This window comes from Stegodyphus dumicola, chromosome 5 (assembly GCF_044657685.1).
Source record: "Stegodyphus dumicola isolate Sdum_Otavi_A_Nest chromosome 5, ASM4465768v1".
NCBI lineage: Eukaryota > Metazoa > Arthropoda > Arachnida > Araneae > Eresidae > Stegodyphus > Stegodyphus dumicola.
The window spans coordinates 17,983,347-17,999,591 of NC_140772.1; the positions used below are offsets into that span (position 1 = coordinate 17,983,347).

At 35.2% G+C, this 16,245-nt stretch overlaps 1 protein-coding gene across 6 annotated transcripts in view; it reads left to right on the forward strand.

Moving 5' to 3' along the window:
• LOC118189526 (uncharacterized) overlaps positions 1-16,245 on the forward strand; it is a 1,222,747-nt gene that overhangs the window by 901,222 nt on the left and 305,280 nt on the right. For all 6 annotated transcript variants that reach the window (XM_085816469.1, XM_085816470.1, XM_085816472.1 and 3 more), the window contains one exon: positions 14,776-14,853. In XM_085816469.1, the coding sequence (XP_085672595.1) occupies positions 14,776-14,853 (78 nt within the window). The remainder of the gene's footprint in view (positions 1-14,775; positions 14,854-16,245) is intronic.

A 16,245-nucleotide genomic window follows, 5' to 3' on the forward strand; every position in this document is an offset into this window, starting at 1 on the left:
GAAATATCGTGGCTCGAGGTTTGTAGTTCTCGTTTGAAATATCATCACTCGTTATTTTTTTTTGACAATATTTCGGCATTTTTTTAATACGATGGATTACACAATTTGGTAATTACCTAATGCCATAAGATTCTTTCAGGTCAAAAGAAAAATTCGTAGCAAAATATTATTATTGTATTATTATTGCGTATTGTTTTTTAAATTATCCAATGAAGTTAACTTTTGACTAAAACAAAGCTCCTGTATAACATTGTTACGTGCGTTTTTGCTGTGAAAAAAAGGATTGAAAGCCAAAAACATGCTTTGAAGACTTAATTCTTTCTTTCCCTCAATGCCCTTCGTTTTACTATCTGTGGTGTCAAGAATTGACGTCGATTGAATTTTGCCAACTTCAGTCAGAAATCAACCATAGTACGAAAAAAAACTTCAGCAAATCCTTTTGTGCGACCGTTGAAATTTGAAATCTTTCAGATCTCTCTCTCTCTCTCTCTTTTTTTTTTTTTTTTTTTTTTTTTTTTTTAAGTTTTTTTTATTTTGGCCCAAAGGGCGTTATCTCTGAAAGGCTATTAATTTTTTTGATTGAGCATTTTGAAAACTTTAACTGTCCATTTCATTTTTCATATTATTGCCACCAAATATTATCGCCCTGTGTTATGTTTAAAGAAATTAAATAATGAATAATCTGCATAAATATATGTATTTTTCTCGCATTGGAATAAAACAACGGTACCTACCTACCATCAAATTTTGAATAACATACGTCTCCACCCGAATATGGGCATATATATGTCAAATTTGGATTTTTTTTTATTATCTATTTCACATTTTATAAAGCATTTGTGAGTTTTTGGTTTAGAAACAGTTTCAAAGCGAGCGATGGCAACATTGTACGAAAAAAAAAATTATCTCCAGCGCGCGAGACTGTGTATCAGAAATTCTGAAGATATGCTCTTTTAATATTATTTTGTGACATTGTTGTTGAATTGAATTTTGTGGTGTAAGTGCGAAAAACATGATATTTGATAAATAAGGATAATACACTAAACGTTAAAAAAAAAATATTATTATTATTTTTTTTCATTGTAAGGAAGGAATATGCCTTCTCAAAATAAGATTCTTCTTTCTTGATTATTATGTTTTTCGTCAACTTGTGGGTTAATACTAAAAAAATTAAAATAAAAATTAATAAAATATTCACCGTGTTTGAATTACGGCGTGAATTGTTAGTAGCTGATTATTTTAGGAATCATCTAGAAATCTGCTAGCAGTTATGCATATGGAGAATAAGAACACCAATTTTGAATTTAAAATTAAACAAAATTAAGCCTGAAACTGACATCGGTTTCACAGAATAAATTAATGCATTTCAAGGAAGACTGATAGGGGTTTTTCGATAAAACCAATTTATAACCAGTAACCGTTTTCCGTCCTAAATTTGTCTTAATTTCCATTTCAAGGGAATCTAATTTTTAATTTTAATGAAAAATTAAAAAAAAATATGTTTTTAATTTCAAGGGGGCTAAGAAATCGTTTTCGGTGTATATTAGTCGAGTTTTTCCAATAAACCAACATCAGGTTTAAATTTATGTTACTTTAAGTAACTGTTATGTGTTAAAAATTAGCATGAAATCAAACATTCTTCAATTTTTTATTCTTAAAAATATAATCACATGCGTCTGCGGATGAAATTGGAGCTATATTTAGCTCTGGTATATACCTGACGCTACACATCATAATCAAAATTCTTTATTTGTTTATTCTAAATTTTTCCCCTCTCTCTTTCTCTTTTTTTTAATCCTCCGGAGACTTGTGAGCATAGAATAACGTTTCAAAGATGAAGAAAATGACTGAATTTTTTTTCGGGGGGAGAGGGGGATGGTCACAAAAGGAATTGAAATGATGGTGATATTTTGAAGGCTCTGCAATTTTCTTGTGACAGCAGGCATTAAAATTCCAATTTTATTTCAAAATGTTTACTTTGATGCTGTAGTGGGCTTGTTTCTGTAATATTTGATTGCTCGTATTTCGCAGTTTTTTATAACCGGTTTCTGAAGTATATTTTCACAAAGATGGTGCGATAAATAAAAGACACTTTGAAAATGAATGCATTGTAATATGATGTGCTTTCGTAGGAAAATCACCTTGTTTATAAGTAGCTGTCAAACCTCTTATTGACAGTTACGCGTTGCGACTTTTCGTTTGATCACCCACTCACCTCATTCTCATCTTTCGAAATATAAATGTATACTTTGAAAGGCAGGATGTATGTGGAATTTTTTTTTTTTTTTCAAACCACCAATTTTAGAACAAAGTGCGCAACTGTACAAGTATTAACAAATATCAGAAAACTATTATAATATCAAACAATTTTAAACTTCTCTACATGATAAATGTATATAAATTCTAGAAAATAATTAATTATTCTCATTTTTTAAGTTTTAAGATTTATATATATCGTTAATCTTAGCCTTTATGTTTTCACTCACTCCAAAATTATGTAAATAAGAAACCATGAAGAAGAAAGATTAAGAAGTGACGAACTTACTATTGGCATTTTGATTTTCCCTGAAGAGTCTCTGACCTACTGCTACTCGCAGACATGATTAGATTTTGATATATTTCCTCCTGCCGTGAAAGTAGAGTAAAATTAATTTGCTTTAATTAGGAATTATTAATTAGAGCCATTACGTATGTATTTCATCTAGAGTTTTAGGTAATTTTTGTTACTGATTGATTAATTACTATGTGCATTAACAAAAATTACCTGAAATGTTGAACCTTTATTAGATTAGTTTTTAAAAAAGAAGAAATTTAGTATTTTATAATTGCTAATTTCGTCGCTCCGGTCAGTATGGTGATTAGCGATACCAACTGTTGTGTCGTTGGGTTGGAGTGTGAATCTGGTTGAAGATATAATATGTAAGTGTATAGTGTCTTTGCGTCATGAGGTACTCAAAATACAATTTCAGCCGAAAGTCCGGTCGGTAATTTGGTGGTAAAGAAAAAGGGGTAATAGAGTGTTGGTTCCGTTCCCGAGATGTTCTTCACTGAAACTTGGACGAGGCTGAGCAAAAGTCATGATCCTCAGAGTCGTATATACGATAAGTGACTGATACTGCCAACCTGTAAGGTGCCCAAGGCCTTGGCATGAGGCACTTAAAATACAGTGCAGCCGAAAGTCCGGCCTGTAATTTGATTGGTAAAGGAAAAGGGGTAGGAGAGTGTTGGTTCCGTTCCTTAGATGTTCTTCATTGAAACTTGGACGTGGCTGAGCAAAGGTGATGATCCTCAGAGTCATATATACGATAAGAGACTAATACTGCTAACCTGTAAGGTGCCCAAGGCCTTGGCCATCGGCAAGTGCTCTTCCCTTCTGGTCGGGGTGAATTCATGGTAGTTGTTTCAAGATCAGGGCAATAAGGATTATGGATTTCTGAGTCGGTCCGTTGAACTATAGTTGTCGATTTTGATAACTTGCGAAAAGAGAGAAGCGGTTTATGAGTATTTCAAGGGAGCATTTAGAGTTTATAAAGTATGTTCTGGAATATAATAAGGGCACTCTACTTAGTGCTTAACGTAGGATTTGTGCCATTACCCACTGTCTTTATTTTTTAATGGTACAAAAGAGATTTTGATCAAAAGGTAACCAACCAATCTCTTGGACATTTTATTGTAGATACATGTTTCATTTAAAGTGACGACTCTTTATAAAAGTCATAGAAAACAGTCATAGAATTATATGTCAATTTAATTAAGTAACTATTAAATAGATTATCAGCTTGTTTCTGATAAAATACTATTTCAGTATTGTGATACATTTTAAAATTTGCTTAACGATTCAAATAAATTACCCGAGAAGCTATCTTTTCTCTGAGTTTCGGCATTTTGAGGAGAGTGAATTAATGAAAGATAAAATATTTTACTAGTTTGTTTCTTACCCATGGCAGTAAAACATTTATGTCATGGAAATTCTAGTGAGATTTATCGAGAGCTATGCGTGTATTGATTTAGTGATGTATCTGCGATTAAGTAGACAATCACAACAACCCGCGTAAACTGCCAAATATTACAGTTGATTTCACTTCGTATGGCATACATGTTTAAGGGGGCTCATACACCTTAAACCCCTTATGATCTTCGAATATGTGATTGTTGCAAGAATTGGGATATTTTATTTATTTTTAAAGCAATTACTTCCATCTTTTTACAGCTGACTACATAATATAGCTGCTTTGGGAACTAGTAACCAGAAAGTTTGTGTTGCCACAAATATTTTTGTAATTTAATCCGCTTTGTGACAAAATTTTTTCGTCATGTTTCCACCCTGCGCGCATGATATTTTAAAAATGGCTAATGGTACATTCTTGAAATTTGATGGAATTCTTTATATGGGCACTATTTTTTAACTGAACCAAAAATCTGATGAATATTTTAATATTAAAAAATTTTATACACGAAAATATTACAGATTTTTTTAATAAAATGCATTTTATAAACTCGATTCCAAATAAAATAAAAATTTAACATGAAATTTTTAGAATTTTTGGTTCACGGTAGTTTCCAAATGCTTTAAAAGCTATATATTAAATATGAAATTAAATTATGCAACAGAATGTTTTAAACTGTGCGCGCAAGGTGGAAACATGACGAAACATTTTGTCACAAAGCGAATTAAATTATAAAAATATTTGTGGCGACACAAACTTTCTGGTTAGGTACTCGCGTCCTCCGTCACTTATCACTTATTTCAGAAAGCAGCTATATCATGTAGTCAGCTGTAAAAAGATGGAAGTAATTGCTTTTAAAATAAATGAGTTATCCCAATTCTTGCAACAGTCACATATTCGATGATCTTATGGGTTTTAAGGTGTATGAGTCCCCTTAAAAAAGTATTAATGAAACTCGCATTTGCAGTTTTTATGCTTTGCGCTCTCATTTTATCTTAATTAATGAAACTGGAGAGAGGACGAGGAATCATATCAGTGACATTTAGTACCTGCATAATGAACAAAGGTGGCCAGTACGTATTTCTTTAAAATGCAAACTAAGTTCTCTTTTGTTTGGCAAAATTACGTTCCTGTAACCATCTACTGAAGAAATGAATGAAGGTGGATTGCTAGTTGGCAAGCAGAAGTGAACCTAAGCCCAAGAAGAAGGGGGGAAGACAAAAAAGAAATAGGACAAATGGGAAACCTACGGAAAAAACTATCTCAGCGACTTTTGGAAATGAAAAGCTGGAGAAGCCCATTGGTTCCGCTCCTCTGGGACTCACTACCTCCGCCTGTCCCAAAGCCCAGTCCGTCCCGTCTCTCGGAGAAGAGAATGAGGGTGAGGATTATATGGGGGGCTGGGTCTCTGGCGCCGTAGAAGGTGAAGTGGAGTGTCAGCTCCGCCGCGCCACATAAATAATGCAAACCCCTAATGGTCATCTATCGATCGCCCGCTGTGGAGGGAGGACCTTTTCTGGGCTTTGTTTCTGGACTGTCAGGGTTAATGATTGTGAACAACTGTGAAAGCCCATCTCCGTAGAAGAGCTCAAGAATTAAGTCTGTGTCCTCAGAATGAACTGCTGGGACACAAAATGTCGATCGTGTCTCTCACTTAAGATCAAGAGGGTGGTTCTTCAACATGTTCCACTTCTATCCGTCTTTAAATCATTTCGCGTAAATAGCAATTCGTTCGTTGACAGTAAGAATGATATTATGGAAAAAATTAGGTACGATTTGTTCTGAGATCTTAGTTTATGCGCTTAATAGATGTTTCGTTAAGAATATAGCAATTCTTTTTTTTTTAATTTCTGCTTAGCATGTGAACTTTTCTTTTCGTTAATTGCTGAAAATAAACGATCATGATTCTGTCAAAATACATTTTTCATTTGTCTTGCAAATATTTACCCTGGGTTTTCTTTTTCTTGCACATACTTATACTCTTTCTTTCGGCATTGATTTTAATAATCTGAATTCTCTTGAAATGCAATTCTAATTCTTTTGGAATGATTTTAGAATCAGACGAAAAAGAAATATAGCTTACACTTCGTACATAGGCTCAAGGGTAATAATTTGTGATCCTGACCAATTACATCTGGGTAATGTTTAATATCAGTTCCAACCAGCTTTTAAGATGTGAGAAATTTGATGAGAAATGTGAGAAATTTGATGTGAGAAAGGAGAGAGGCGGTTTATGAGTATTTCGAGGAAGCATCTAGAGTTTATAAAGTAGAGTTAATCTCGCAACCGCCGAAGAGTTAAAAGAAGTTGGCATGTTATATCTTTCTAGTATTTCACCGAAACAGTTTTTATTTTGAAGGAAACGAATCGCTATTACCTTTGTAAATTAAAAAATTTGCATATTTTTATTTATTAGGTGATACATAATCTATGTAGTTTTAGAAGAATGCTTCATGTAGCTTACATTCTTTTGAAATGCATTAAGTTTTTAGGCTATTTTTCTCCTCTGGCGTTCTAGGTTTTAATAATGCCCGAAACCTTTCCATAGACCGGAGAGTATCTCAAGCTATTGTACCCAAGCCGCAGGCTACAGACCTCTTGGGGTACTCCCCGAGTTCTAGTTTGAGATACGTTGGAAGCAATATTCGATCTGGACACAAATCAGTTTTCTCGTGGTTCAAGTAGTTAGCAACGTCTTGCATACAATGGTTGGCAGCTAAGCTCGCTCCCCACACAGAGGGAAGAGAGAAAAAAAAAACAAACTTAATTTTGAGGATGTTTGGCAAAAGTTATTAACCTTTGTAATGCACTTATTTAAAAAAAGGTATCATTTAAAGTTCCTTGAAAGAAATCTAGTTTAGAACCACTGCTGTCTTAAAACACTGCATGTCATACCATTAGTTTTCTTGCAAATTTAGATTTGGCTTTTTTTCTGAAATGCACAAAAACAGAGTTGGGGAGTTTGGAATGGTAATAAACTGCCACCTTTGAGATTAAGATCAAATGGGAGGTACGATTTATTTTCCTTGGTCAACTTCCTCTCACTTCCGGATGCAATTATATGATTTTAAATTTTAATGCGGTTTTCTTTTACTGAAAGTTCCGCTTTATTCATTTTATTTTTACTTTGTAGCTATCATTTTTTGATTTTAAGTCCTAAACTTCCTTTATTCAGTGAGCAGTTAGTTTTATACTATCAATTTTCGAGCAACTTAACGGACAGAAATGTTTAGTTTCTCGACAAACATCCGCTTATCTTAAAAGCTGCCTGGAAGTGATATTAAGCATTACCCAGATGTAATTGGTCAGGATCACAAATTATTGCCATTGAGCAGAGTTACGAATTGTAAGCTACCCCATCCTTTTTATTACGGCCGTTTACATTAATCGATGCCTTGAAAGATGGACCTCATCTTGCTCCGCATCCTCCTCAAAATTCATTTATACCATCTTCGCATTAAAATGTATGCCGGCCGCGACTAATGCGGCCATCGCGCAGGCGAGAGTGCCCATTAGCCGGAAAGGGCCCTGCATCGGTAACTGTCGGCTGCCCCAACGAGCGTCGGGGCGCAGGCAGTCGCTTCATACGCGCCCTTATAAATTAAGGGAGTTTGGACGAGATGAGCTAATAGTATTAAGTATCTGTAGCGTGGAGCACGTGAGGCCCATTTGCCGCGCTCGGAAGTCAGTCACTGGCCTCATTAAGTAAGATTGAGTCGTTAACTATTCATCGGAATCTCTCTCTCTCTCCTTTTCTTCGGAGAGAAGAGGAGAAAGAAGCCTTCTATTATAACTCGGGACTTCTTGGGAGGGAAATAACCCCTTACAAGGAAGCCCATTCAATGCATCAAATCTTAACGGCGGCGGACGCAACAGTTCTTGCCCACTCCTCATTTTTGGTGTGGCCGACTTGCCTTTCATTTCGTATAATGGGATCTTCGGAATTTATACCTGGCTTGTTTTCTTTCGCTCACTAGCTAATGGGCTTATGGAGATGTACGTGTTAGTTATTTACTTGTTGTTTATTTATGGCTCGTTTCCGAAGAGGCGGGGTAGCGTTAATTTTCATAGATAGTCATCGTCGCCGTTTCTTGGAGAACATCATCATCATTATTTTTTCAGTGCAAAAATTAGAGAGCAGTTAAATTTGTATGACTAAAAACAAAGCAAGGAAACTTATATTCTGTAGATTGTTAGGGGGGGTGCTATTATTGCTCAGAACGTTAGACATTTCGGGCTAAGAAACTTGAAAAAGCAACAGCTCCGTCTGCCAGGATTTAGACCACGGATCTTCCACTTGCTAACTAAATGTATTAATTGCATACACCACGAGAGCACTCATCGGTCATTAGAATTTTTGTAAAATTGGGCAAAAAATTGGATAAAATTACCGATTGCGAGGGTAACTGACATATGTGGCTTCTTCAATGAGCCAAAAACTTCTCCATTTTGGCCCACACGTGGCCGAATGGATAAAGTCCTCTGAATACTGCTAGTTCTACCCACACTCGAATCACATCGAGTATATTGGCTGCAGTGGCAGTTTTGAGGTTTTTCTCTATGTGACGTGAATCGAGTCAGTTTTCCTTAGAACATCCTCAGCAAAGGGATCTTCTTACTTTCGCATGCTTTATAATATAATTAGATTTTTTTTCTTTAAATAAAAAGAATATATGCCAACCGACGTTTATCTTCCCCCCCCCCAAACGATTTTCAGTTTTCACTCTTAGTAACCTTATGAATAGCACTTCTCGGGAGATATGCTGACTAACAATGGAGCTTCTTGGGAGATATGGTCACTTAAACGGGAATATGGTTAAGCTAACAGAAAAGAAAATTTATGGTTCGTTTTCTCTTTGAAGCAGCACTATAGGGTTTAACCGTGATGCTGTTATGTGTTGTATGTGTACTGCAGAAATAGAAGGTTGTAGTTTTCATCTTTGTAAATGCGAATACCAAGATAAAGTTCTTATTTGGGAGAAAATCTTATTCTGACTGCTTAAAAAGCAACGTCAAGTATATTGAATCGCTAAAAGCATTTCTACTAAAATAAAATCTTCGTCAGTTAACGTTTGTTTTCTTGCATATTAGGTTTTCTTCGCGTGTCGTTCATTTTCATTTCGCTGAACCTTCCCCGGGTTTAAAACGCCGCCATTTTTAAATACTATTTCACTTCTTTCTCTGTGTCCTCTGTACTATTTTTAGTGGTTTAATTTTATGTCTTTTTACTGAAAATAGCTTCTCGATGAACTCCGGATGTATTGTTCATGTCAGATTCCTCTTTATTGCCCAAGGATTTATTTGGGAGATAATGATGTTTGCTACGGAAGCCAGAAACCTGTAATCCCAGTTGTGTTCACCTTTTTAATTTTTCCTGTTTTAGAAATGTCATCTTGGCTTCCCGTAAAAAAGTATATATTGTCGAAAGTTTTCGCCTCGGGCGAAAGGCCGTAACCAGAGCGTCCATCGGAAAGCGCAATATCGAGGTTAGAAGCTGCCCTAGCAAACTGTCGTCACCATCCACTGGCCAGCCGTTGCTCATGAATGCGATTTTTATTAGGTCCTTTCTTTCTCGGTCACTGGTTTAAAAGAGGGTTCGAGCAAAAAATCCTTGTATAAAATGTTATTGGTCGTAAAAAACCTCCATCGGCCGCCAGGGAAACCGTGACAAAACTCTGAAGACATCTCTGCCGTCTGGTGTGCTTTCCCAAGTAATGGCCTCCACGCGGCGGCTGTTGGTAATTGCCGTGCCCCCCTTGGACAAAATGATTGTTCTGACGGATAGTACGCTAGGGATAAACTGCAATGAAAACTGTTACCGAGTGTAAAAGATGAAATTCGGACTACACTTAAAAGGATGCTTTGCATCTTTTGAACCCTTTAATACATTGTCGCATAACCTGGCAACTCGGAATTACACATTTTAATATTATTGCACATTATTAGTAGATGTATATAATTAATGCATATTTAAATTTCAAGGTAAGTAATCCGAAAAAACAAATAGCGTATTTTCTCATGCGTTCGGGGTGTAAAGGTTAGCACACTCGGCGCGTATTAAGAGGTCAAGGTTCGAGTCTCTAGCGAGGGCACTGTACGTTTTTCACGTCTATTGCTTCCAAATAATCTAATAACTCTGCAGTGGCGCCCGAACTACAAGGTGGTGGATGATGATTCTTCACCAGGTTTTTGGCGATTTGTCCCCTAATACTCAGTATGTAAGGTATTATCTGTTTCTCCTTCCTTTCTGCGTGCCTTCGTGGTGTAATGGTTAGGACTCTCAGTGCGTATTCGAGAGGCCCAGGTTCGAGTCTCGACGAGAGCATTGCATATTTTCCAACTCTCCGCCTTAAAAAAAAAAAAAGAAAAAAAAAAAAAAACTTTACATGCTTACAAATTGCAGCTTTCTAAGGGAAATATGGAGAAGGAAATGAGGATTAATTTAGAGAAAATGAAAGAAGGAAAAAACCATTCTAAATTTGTATGTTTGTTTTGCCCGCGAATAAATTATATTTAGTTTTAATAAGCTCTTTCTCTCTCTCTCTCTTTTTTTTTTTTTTTTTTTTTTCCTTTTTTCTTTTAAAATTTATGCTCCCCCCTTATTTTCAAATGAATCTTTAAATTTTTTAATTTAATTAAATTTTTTATTTTATTCCTTTTCAAAAGGACTAAAAAACATATTTTTCGTATGTTTTATTTTTATCTTGTTTTATCTTGTGTTATTAGAAAGAATTTTAGAAACAAACAGAAAAAAATGCGCAATTTTTTCCTCTATTCTTTCTGGGCTTTTAGCATATAGCCTAACAAGATCCGGATTGCATTTTTGTTTTGATTGATAACTTAATAGTAATCGATTTTGCACTTCTTATACAAAATCTATCTGTCTGAGAAAAATGTTACTTATATGTTGATGAGACTTATGTTTGATGAGACTTAAATGAGACTTATATATATTTATTGTTCAAGGTTAGTGTAATGTTAGATACAGCTTGCTAGACATTCCGGATAATCAAGGATCTGCTATACAGCATCATTATAAAAAGCAACGCATTAACATTCCACTTTCGTGCATTTCTTCCATTTTCTTTTGTAGTTCTAATTGCTTCCGCCAGTGTATTTTCATTTTTTTCTCCAATAGTTGTTGCCCACGTTCGGAGCCCGTTTAATAAAATAGGAGCCTCCGGCCAAAACTTTTTATAGAGACTCTCCTTGTGTACTTCTTTTCAATGTGTATGCGTTACAGATACGAATTATGTGAGGTATGTCGTGAAATGACTTAAAAATTTACTGTCTTTTCATTCGAAGTTATTTAAACAAAATTGATTTTAATTTATTGTGGGTTGGATAAAATTGAAGTCTTTTTTCCCTCTAAAAAGATAAAAAGAAGACCATAAAATTCCTAGTATAATTTTTTGGCAAGCCTTAATTAATAAAGTCAACGTAATCAAGTGTGCGTCTGCGACAATCAAGACTCTAATATTCCTGTTGTAGAGTAACTATAGCTTTTTTTTAGTTCAAAGGAGCTTTCTCCCTGAAGGACTATTGTTTTCGTTTTGCGATTTTGCGTTGGTCACTAGAAATGTCCGTTTCACTTTTCAAACTGTTGCCACCCAATGTTAGAGTCCTGCATTATATTTGAAGAAATTGAATAATAAAAAATATGCACAAATGTATGTATATTTCGCGCATTATGATAAAACAATGGTACATAGAGCCATCGAATTTTGAATGACGTCATCCTATTGCGAATATGGGCATGTGGAAGCCCAAATTTGAAATTTGGAATTTGTTTTATGATCGATTTCATATTTTGTAAAACTTTAACGAATGTTTGATTAACAAACTCAATGATTTCAAAGCGAGGCATGGCAACGTTGTACAGAAAATACATTTTTATCTGCAGCGCGCGAGACTGTGTATCGGAAATTCTAAAGATATGCTCAATTTAAAACTATTTTGCGATATTGCTGTTGAACTGAATTTTATGGTTTAAGTGCGAAGAACGTGATATTTAATAAATAAAGGTAATAGACAAAATGTTAAAAAACGCCCCTTTGGACGTAATTTAAAATCTGAAACCATTCAGATTTTTATTTTATTTATTTATTTATTTATTTATTTTCTGAAGTAGGAGACATAAAAAACATGCAATGCCCTTGCCGGGACTCGGACTCTGGACTTCTCGAATATAACTGTCGATTACGCTTCGCTCTTCATTTTACACAATGATTAACTACGCTTCTAGTCCTTCTGTAGTCTTTTAAATATATTAAGTTATTTGTATTTTTTCAGTTGTAGATTTTAAATCATAAAATTAGAAGTAGAAACCACCAAGTGGAATGATTTCTTCCACGTCTGAAAGAAATTGATTATTTTAATTCCACATGTTATTAATGTACTTGATTATCGAATTGATTAACAATTTAACTACATTAATTTGGTTAGATCAGTATAATTTAAACAAGATTTGTCGTAAAATAAGTGAGTTTTTCCTTAGTCCCCCTTCTTTTTCCAAAACATGTAATATCCTGGTTTAATATTTATAAGTTCATATTTTATGCAGCCCATTCTAAACTTAAAATGAAAACAAATCATACTTGAAAAATATTAAATTACAAGGTTGTAAGGATTATGTTAATTTTATTAACAGTTAAATTTTAAGTTAAAGTTCCTTTCCTGTCAAATTCTTAACTTCAACTTACTACTTCGGGCCAGAACGTAGTTTTGGAATTTGCTGAATATTTAATGAGAAGGAGCGGTATTTAAACCACGAAGTTACTTACCGAGACTGAGAGAGAATCAGAGTTTCTGAACTACGCGCGTCTGCCTTTTTGGCCGCTCTCTCTCTCAAAGCTATTTTTACGCTCGGCCGTACTCAGGCCCTTGCTAAGCTTCGTAGTCAAATAAGTTAAGGGGCCAACTCTCATTGAACCTTGATAGCTTTGGCTATACTTAGTTAGTTAATCTTAGTTTTGGTTTAATTCTTAGTCTTTTAAGTTCAAGTCCAAAGTGCTGACTTTATTTGTACACTCCCAGGCGGAGTTTTGTTAAATCTTATCGAAATAATAAAGGGTTATTTACCCTTCTCTCTTGTTGTTTCCTGTCATCGAACTCTAGCGATTATTCGCTTATCAGTTCCTAGGTTCCTCACTTCCAACATTAACTTAGAATTCCAAAGTGAGGAACCTTACAAGGTCTTTTCACGAAATACATACATTAAATATAATTTACATCGATGGGATATACCACGTTGAAATAATTAAAGGAAGTGCCTCCGTAACTGGTATTTCCCTGCTGTTCGAGTTTTGTAAATTGAGACCTGCATCGATGTGTTTTTTAGAAATGCAACTTGTGTATTTATCGATAATTTACATTCAGTCTTAATGAAAAACTAAATAACATTTAAAAAACCTGGTTCCTGTTACATGTGAGAAAGAACTAATATTAACAAAAGTGCCTTTTCTCATGAAATTTCAAAAATATGCATCGAAGGATGGTCCCAAAAAGCTATCATGCTTAGGACTCCTGTCGCAGATTAGGTTCCCGGCTGTTGAAAGGAGTAGCTGTACAGGATTTTCATAGTCCTTTTTTGTATATCGAAATACAAGCCAGTTTCTCTTAGAAAATCTTTCGCGAAGATATATGTCCTAAGACACAATTCTTAGATGCTTTGACATAATAACCTCATCACATTTTCTGAAATTAATATTGCTCCTTTAAATTCCTTAAAATTATTCATTTAAAACTCTGCTCTCAGATCTCTAGTCTTCTCCCAAGTACGTAAACCATTTAGTGTCTTTGTCGCAAAGTTTATGATTCTTCGCAATCTAAATGCATGCAGATGTGCCTGCAAGGAGCTACATTTGTCAAAGACGTAGTCTCGTGTGTGTCTCTTCCATCCATCACTACAATTTGCTTCGGTTGTCGTCATATTCATTCATTTGTTATCTCCGTTATAAGCCGGCAATGGTCATCATCGGTCGGCCCTTTGTGACGCCCACAAAGAAAACACAATGAAGGCCAGTTCATCATCAACTGGATCACGAATATAAATGGCGAAATGAAACCGTAAAGATGAAGCAGCAGACACTCTCCACCGTGTTTTTCTTGTAGAAGAAGAAAAGGAAGAGAAATGATTTACTGGGAATATCATCGTAAATACAAATCGCGTGCGTCCTTATCTCGTATTAACTTCGTGATGCGCCGGACAGGAGAATGATCCGGCTGATCGCCAGTGGTCATAAGTTCCTGTAAGAGCGACGTCCATTTTCCGTGTCCGGCCACGATAGGAATCAGTTTCGTAGCTTATTTGTTCGTCGTTGCCGTCGTTATTCCGGAGAAATGACTATTTAGATAGGAGCATGTAATAATATAGAAATGATCGGCCACTTGAAGGCAAATATTTGACTGAAGAAGAACCTTTTTTTCCAGACTCGTGCCGGACTTATAAAGCAAACAGGGGAACTCGTCTCTTATTGTTTTACCTGCGTCTATTCGCGTGTCTGCCATTCAACCGGACTTTTAGATTTCGCTGCTTCTGTATACAATTATCCCTTTCTTTTGGGGGCCTTCGAATATGTATGTACTTTCCGGACCAATTTGAGACTAATAAATTTGCTTGATATTTTTTAAATGGCTCTTGCATAGCAAATACTATTACAGTGTAAGAAAAGCTTATTAATTGCTTTCTTTCTAAGCTGTTTTGACGTTCGTTATGGGTTTTATTTGATAGGATAATTTCGCGTGATATATTTATTATTGCAAAGAAAGGACTGCTTGGCAATGAATTTTCTTGGAGATCCTTATGTTGCATGCATTTTTCTTGCAGGCCACAGAGAAAAACGGGTTCGCAGAGAAAGTAGCAGTGAAAGGGAATTGGATGACGAGATTCGTCTGTGTATCGTGGGTAAGTACAGTGCTTCTCTCTCGAAATTTTCAGTTTTAAAGAGGAAGTTGGAGTTATATATCTTCGAAACATGTGCAAAAGCAAAACTTAGTGCAATAATGAAACTTCTAATACTAGATCCATAATTCTAGATTTTTAGATTTTAGAAATGAGCATGGAATTTTCTTTAGAACAGGAAGCCGTAATTTTCGTAATATGTAGTCCCCGAGATAGAACGATAGGGTTTCATGAAGTGTCTACATATTGTTACGAATTTGGTATTTAAAAAGCTAATGTTAGTTCAAGTATAAATTAAATGGTTTTATTTTTCGCGCAGTGCAGCGCGTGACGAATATTAAAAGAAAGCTAAGCCGGAAAAATTAAAAATACAAGAGCGCGTGCGTTAAATAAATAAATATCTCTTTTTGATTTCGAGAAAGTGCTGGAAAATTCTAGCGCGTGATTTTAAAATCTTATAAAAGGAGGAAAACATCTCAGTTTGTAGTAGTTGCTGCTCAGTTTGTTGTTGTTTAGAAAACTGCCGTTGTTGATTATAGCGAATTCGCGGATTAGCGTTCTTTAGCTGTTTTGAATTACGTTCTATTGTACATTTAAGCAGTTAAAAGGTAACTACTGTGAGATATTGTGATACTGCATGATAATTTGAGAAAATTTAAGCATTTCTGTTGTGATAATAATAAATTTTTGTTCATTTTTCATCGGACTTGTGCATTCATTTCATAACGAACCCGTACGCACGCAACAATATTATATGGAATACACTGAAAGTGTTTTTAAATACCATACCTGAAAAAGATTTATGTACGTATGTTTTATTTTGTGTACAAGATACCAGTGGACCACAAACGCTTGCCAGTTCAATTGTTCATAGTCTTTATATGCCCATTTTACGCCGTGGTTAACAGTTAGTTCTTCTTAAATCATGTGTGTATGATATCCTAGTGTTCGAAAGAGTACAACTGTTAAATTTTATGTCGAGGTAACCTCTCCTAAGCACATACATAGTTGATTCAGGAAGATCTGTAGAAGCATTAGGTTATTTCGAAACAGGAGAGATGTAAAATTAGCAACGTCCTCGCCGGGACTCGAACCACGGACCTCTCGAATACGCGTCGAGCGTGCTGACCACTACACCACGAAGGTATGCTAAGAAGGCGGGAGAAATACCTTATAGACCTAACTGTCAAATATAGTGTTAAATGAAATTTTGAGGATTACGTATTTCACAGAAACTTTATAAATCTCATCATTCGTTTTCAGAAACTCTGTACATGATATAAATTTTAAATTTATCACTTGATTTTCGGTAATTTGAAAATGTACTCTCTCCAAGAAGCTGTATTTTTAGCATAGTCAGTGACTCGAGCAAATTTAAAGTGTGACAAGTTTTTT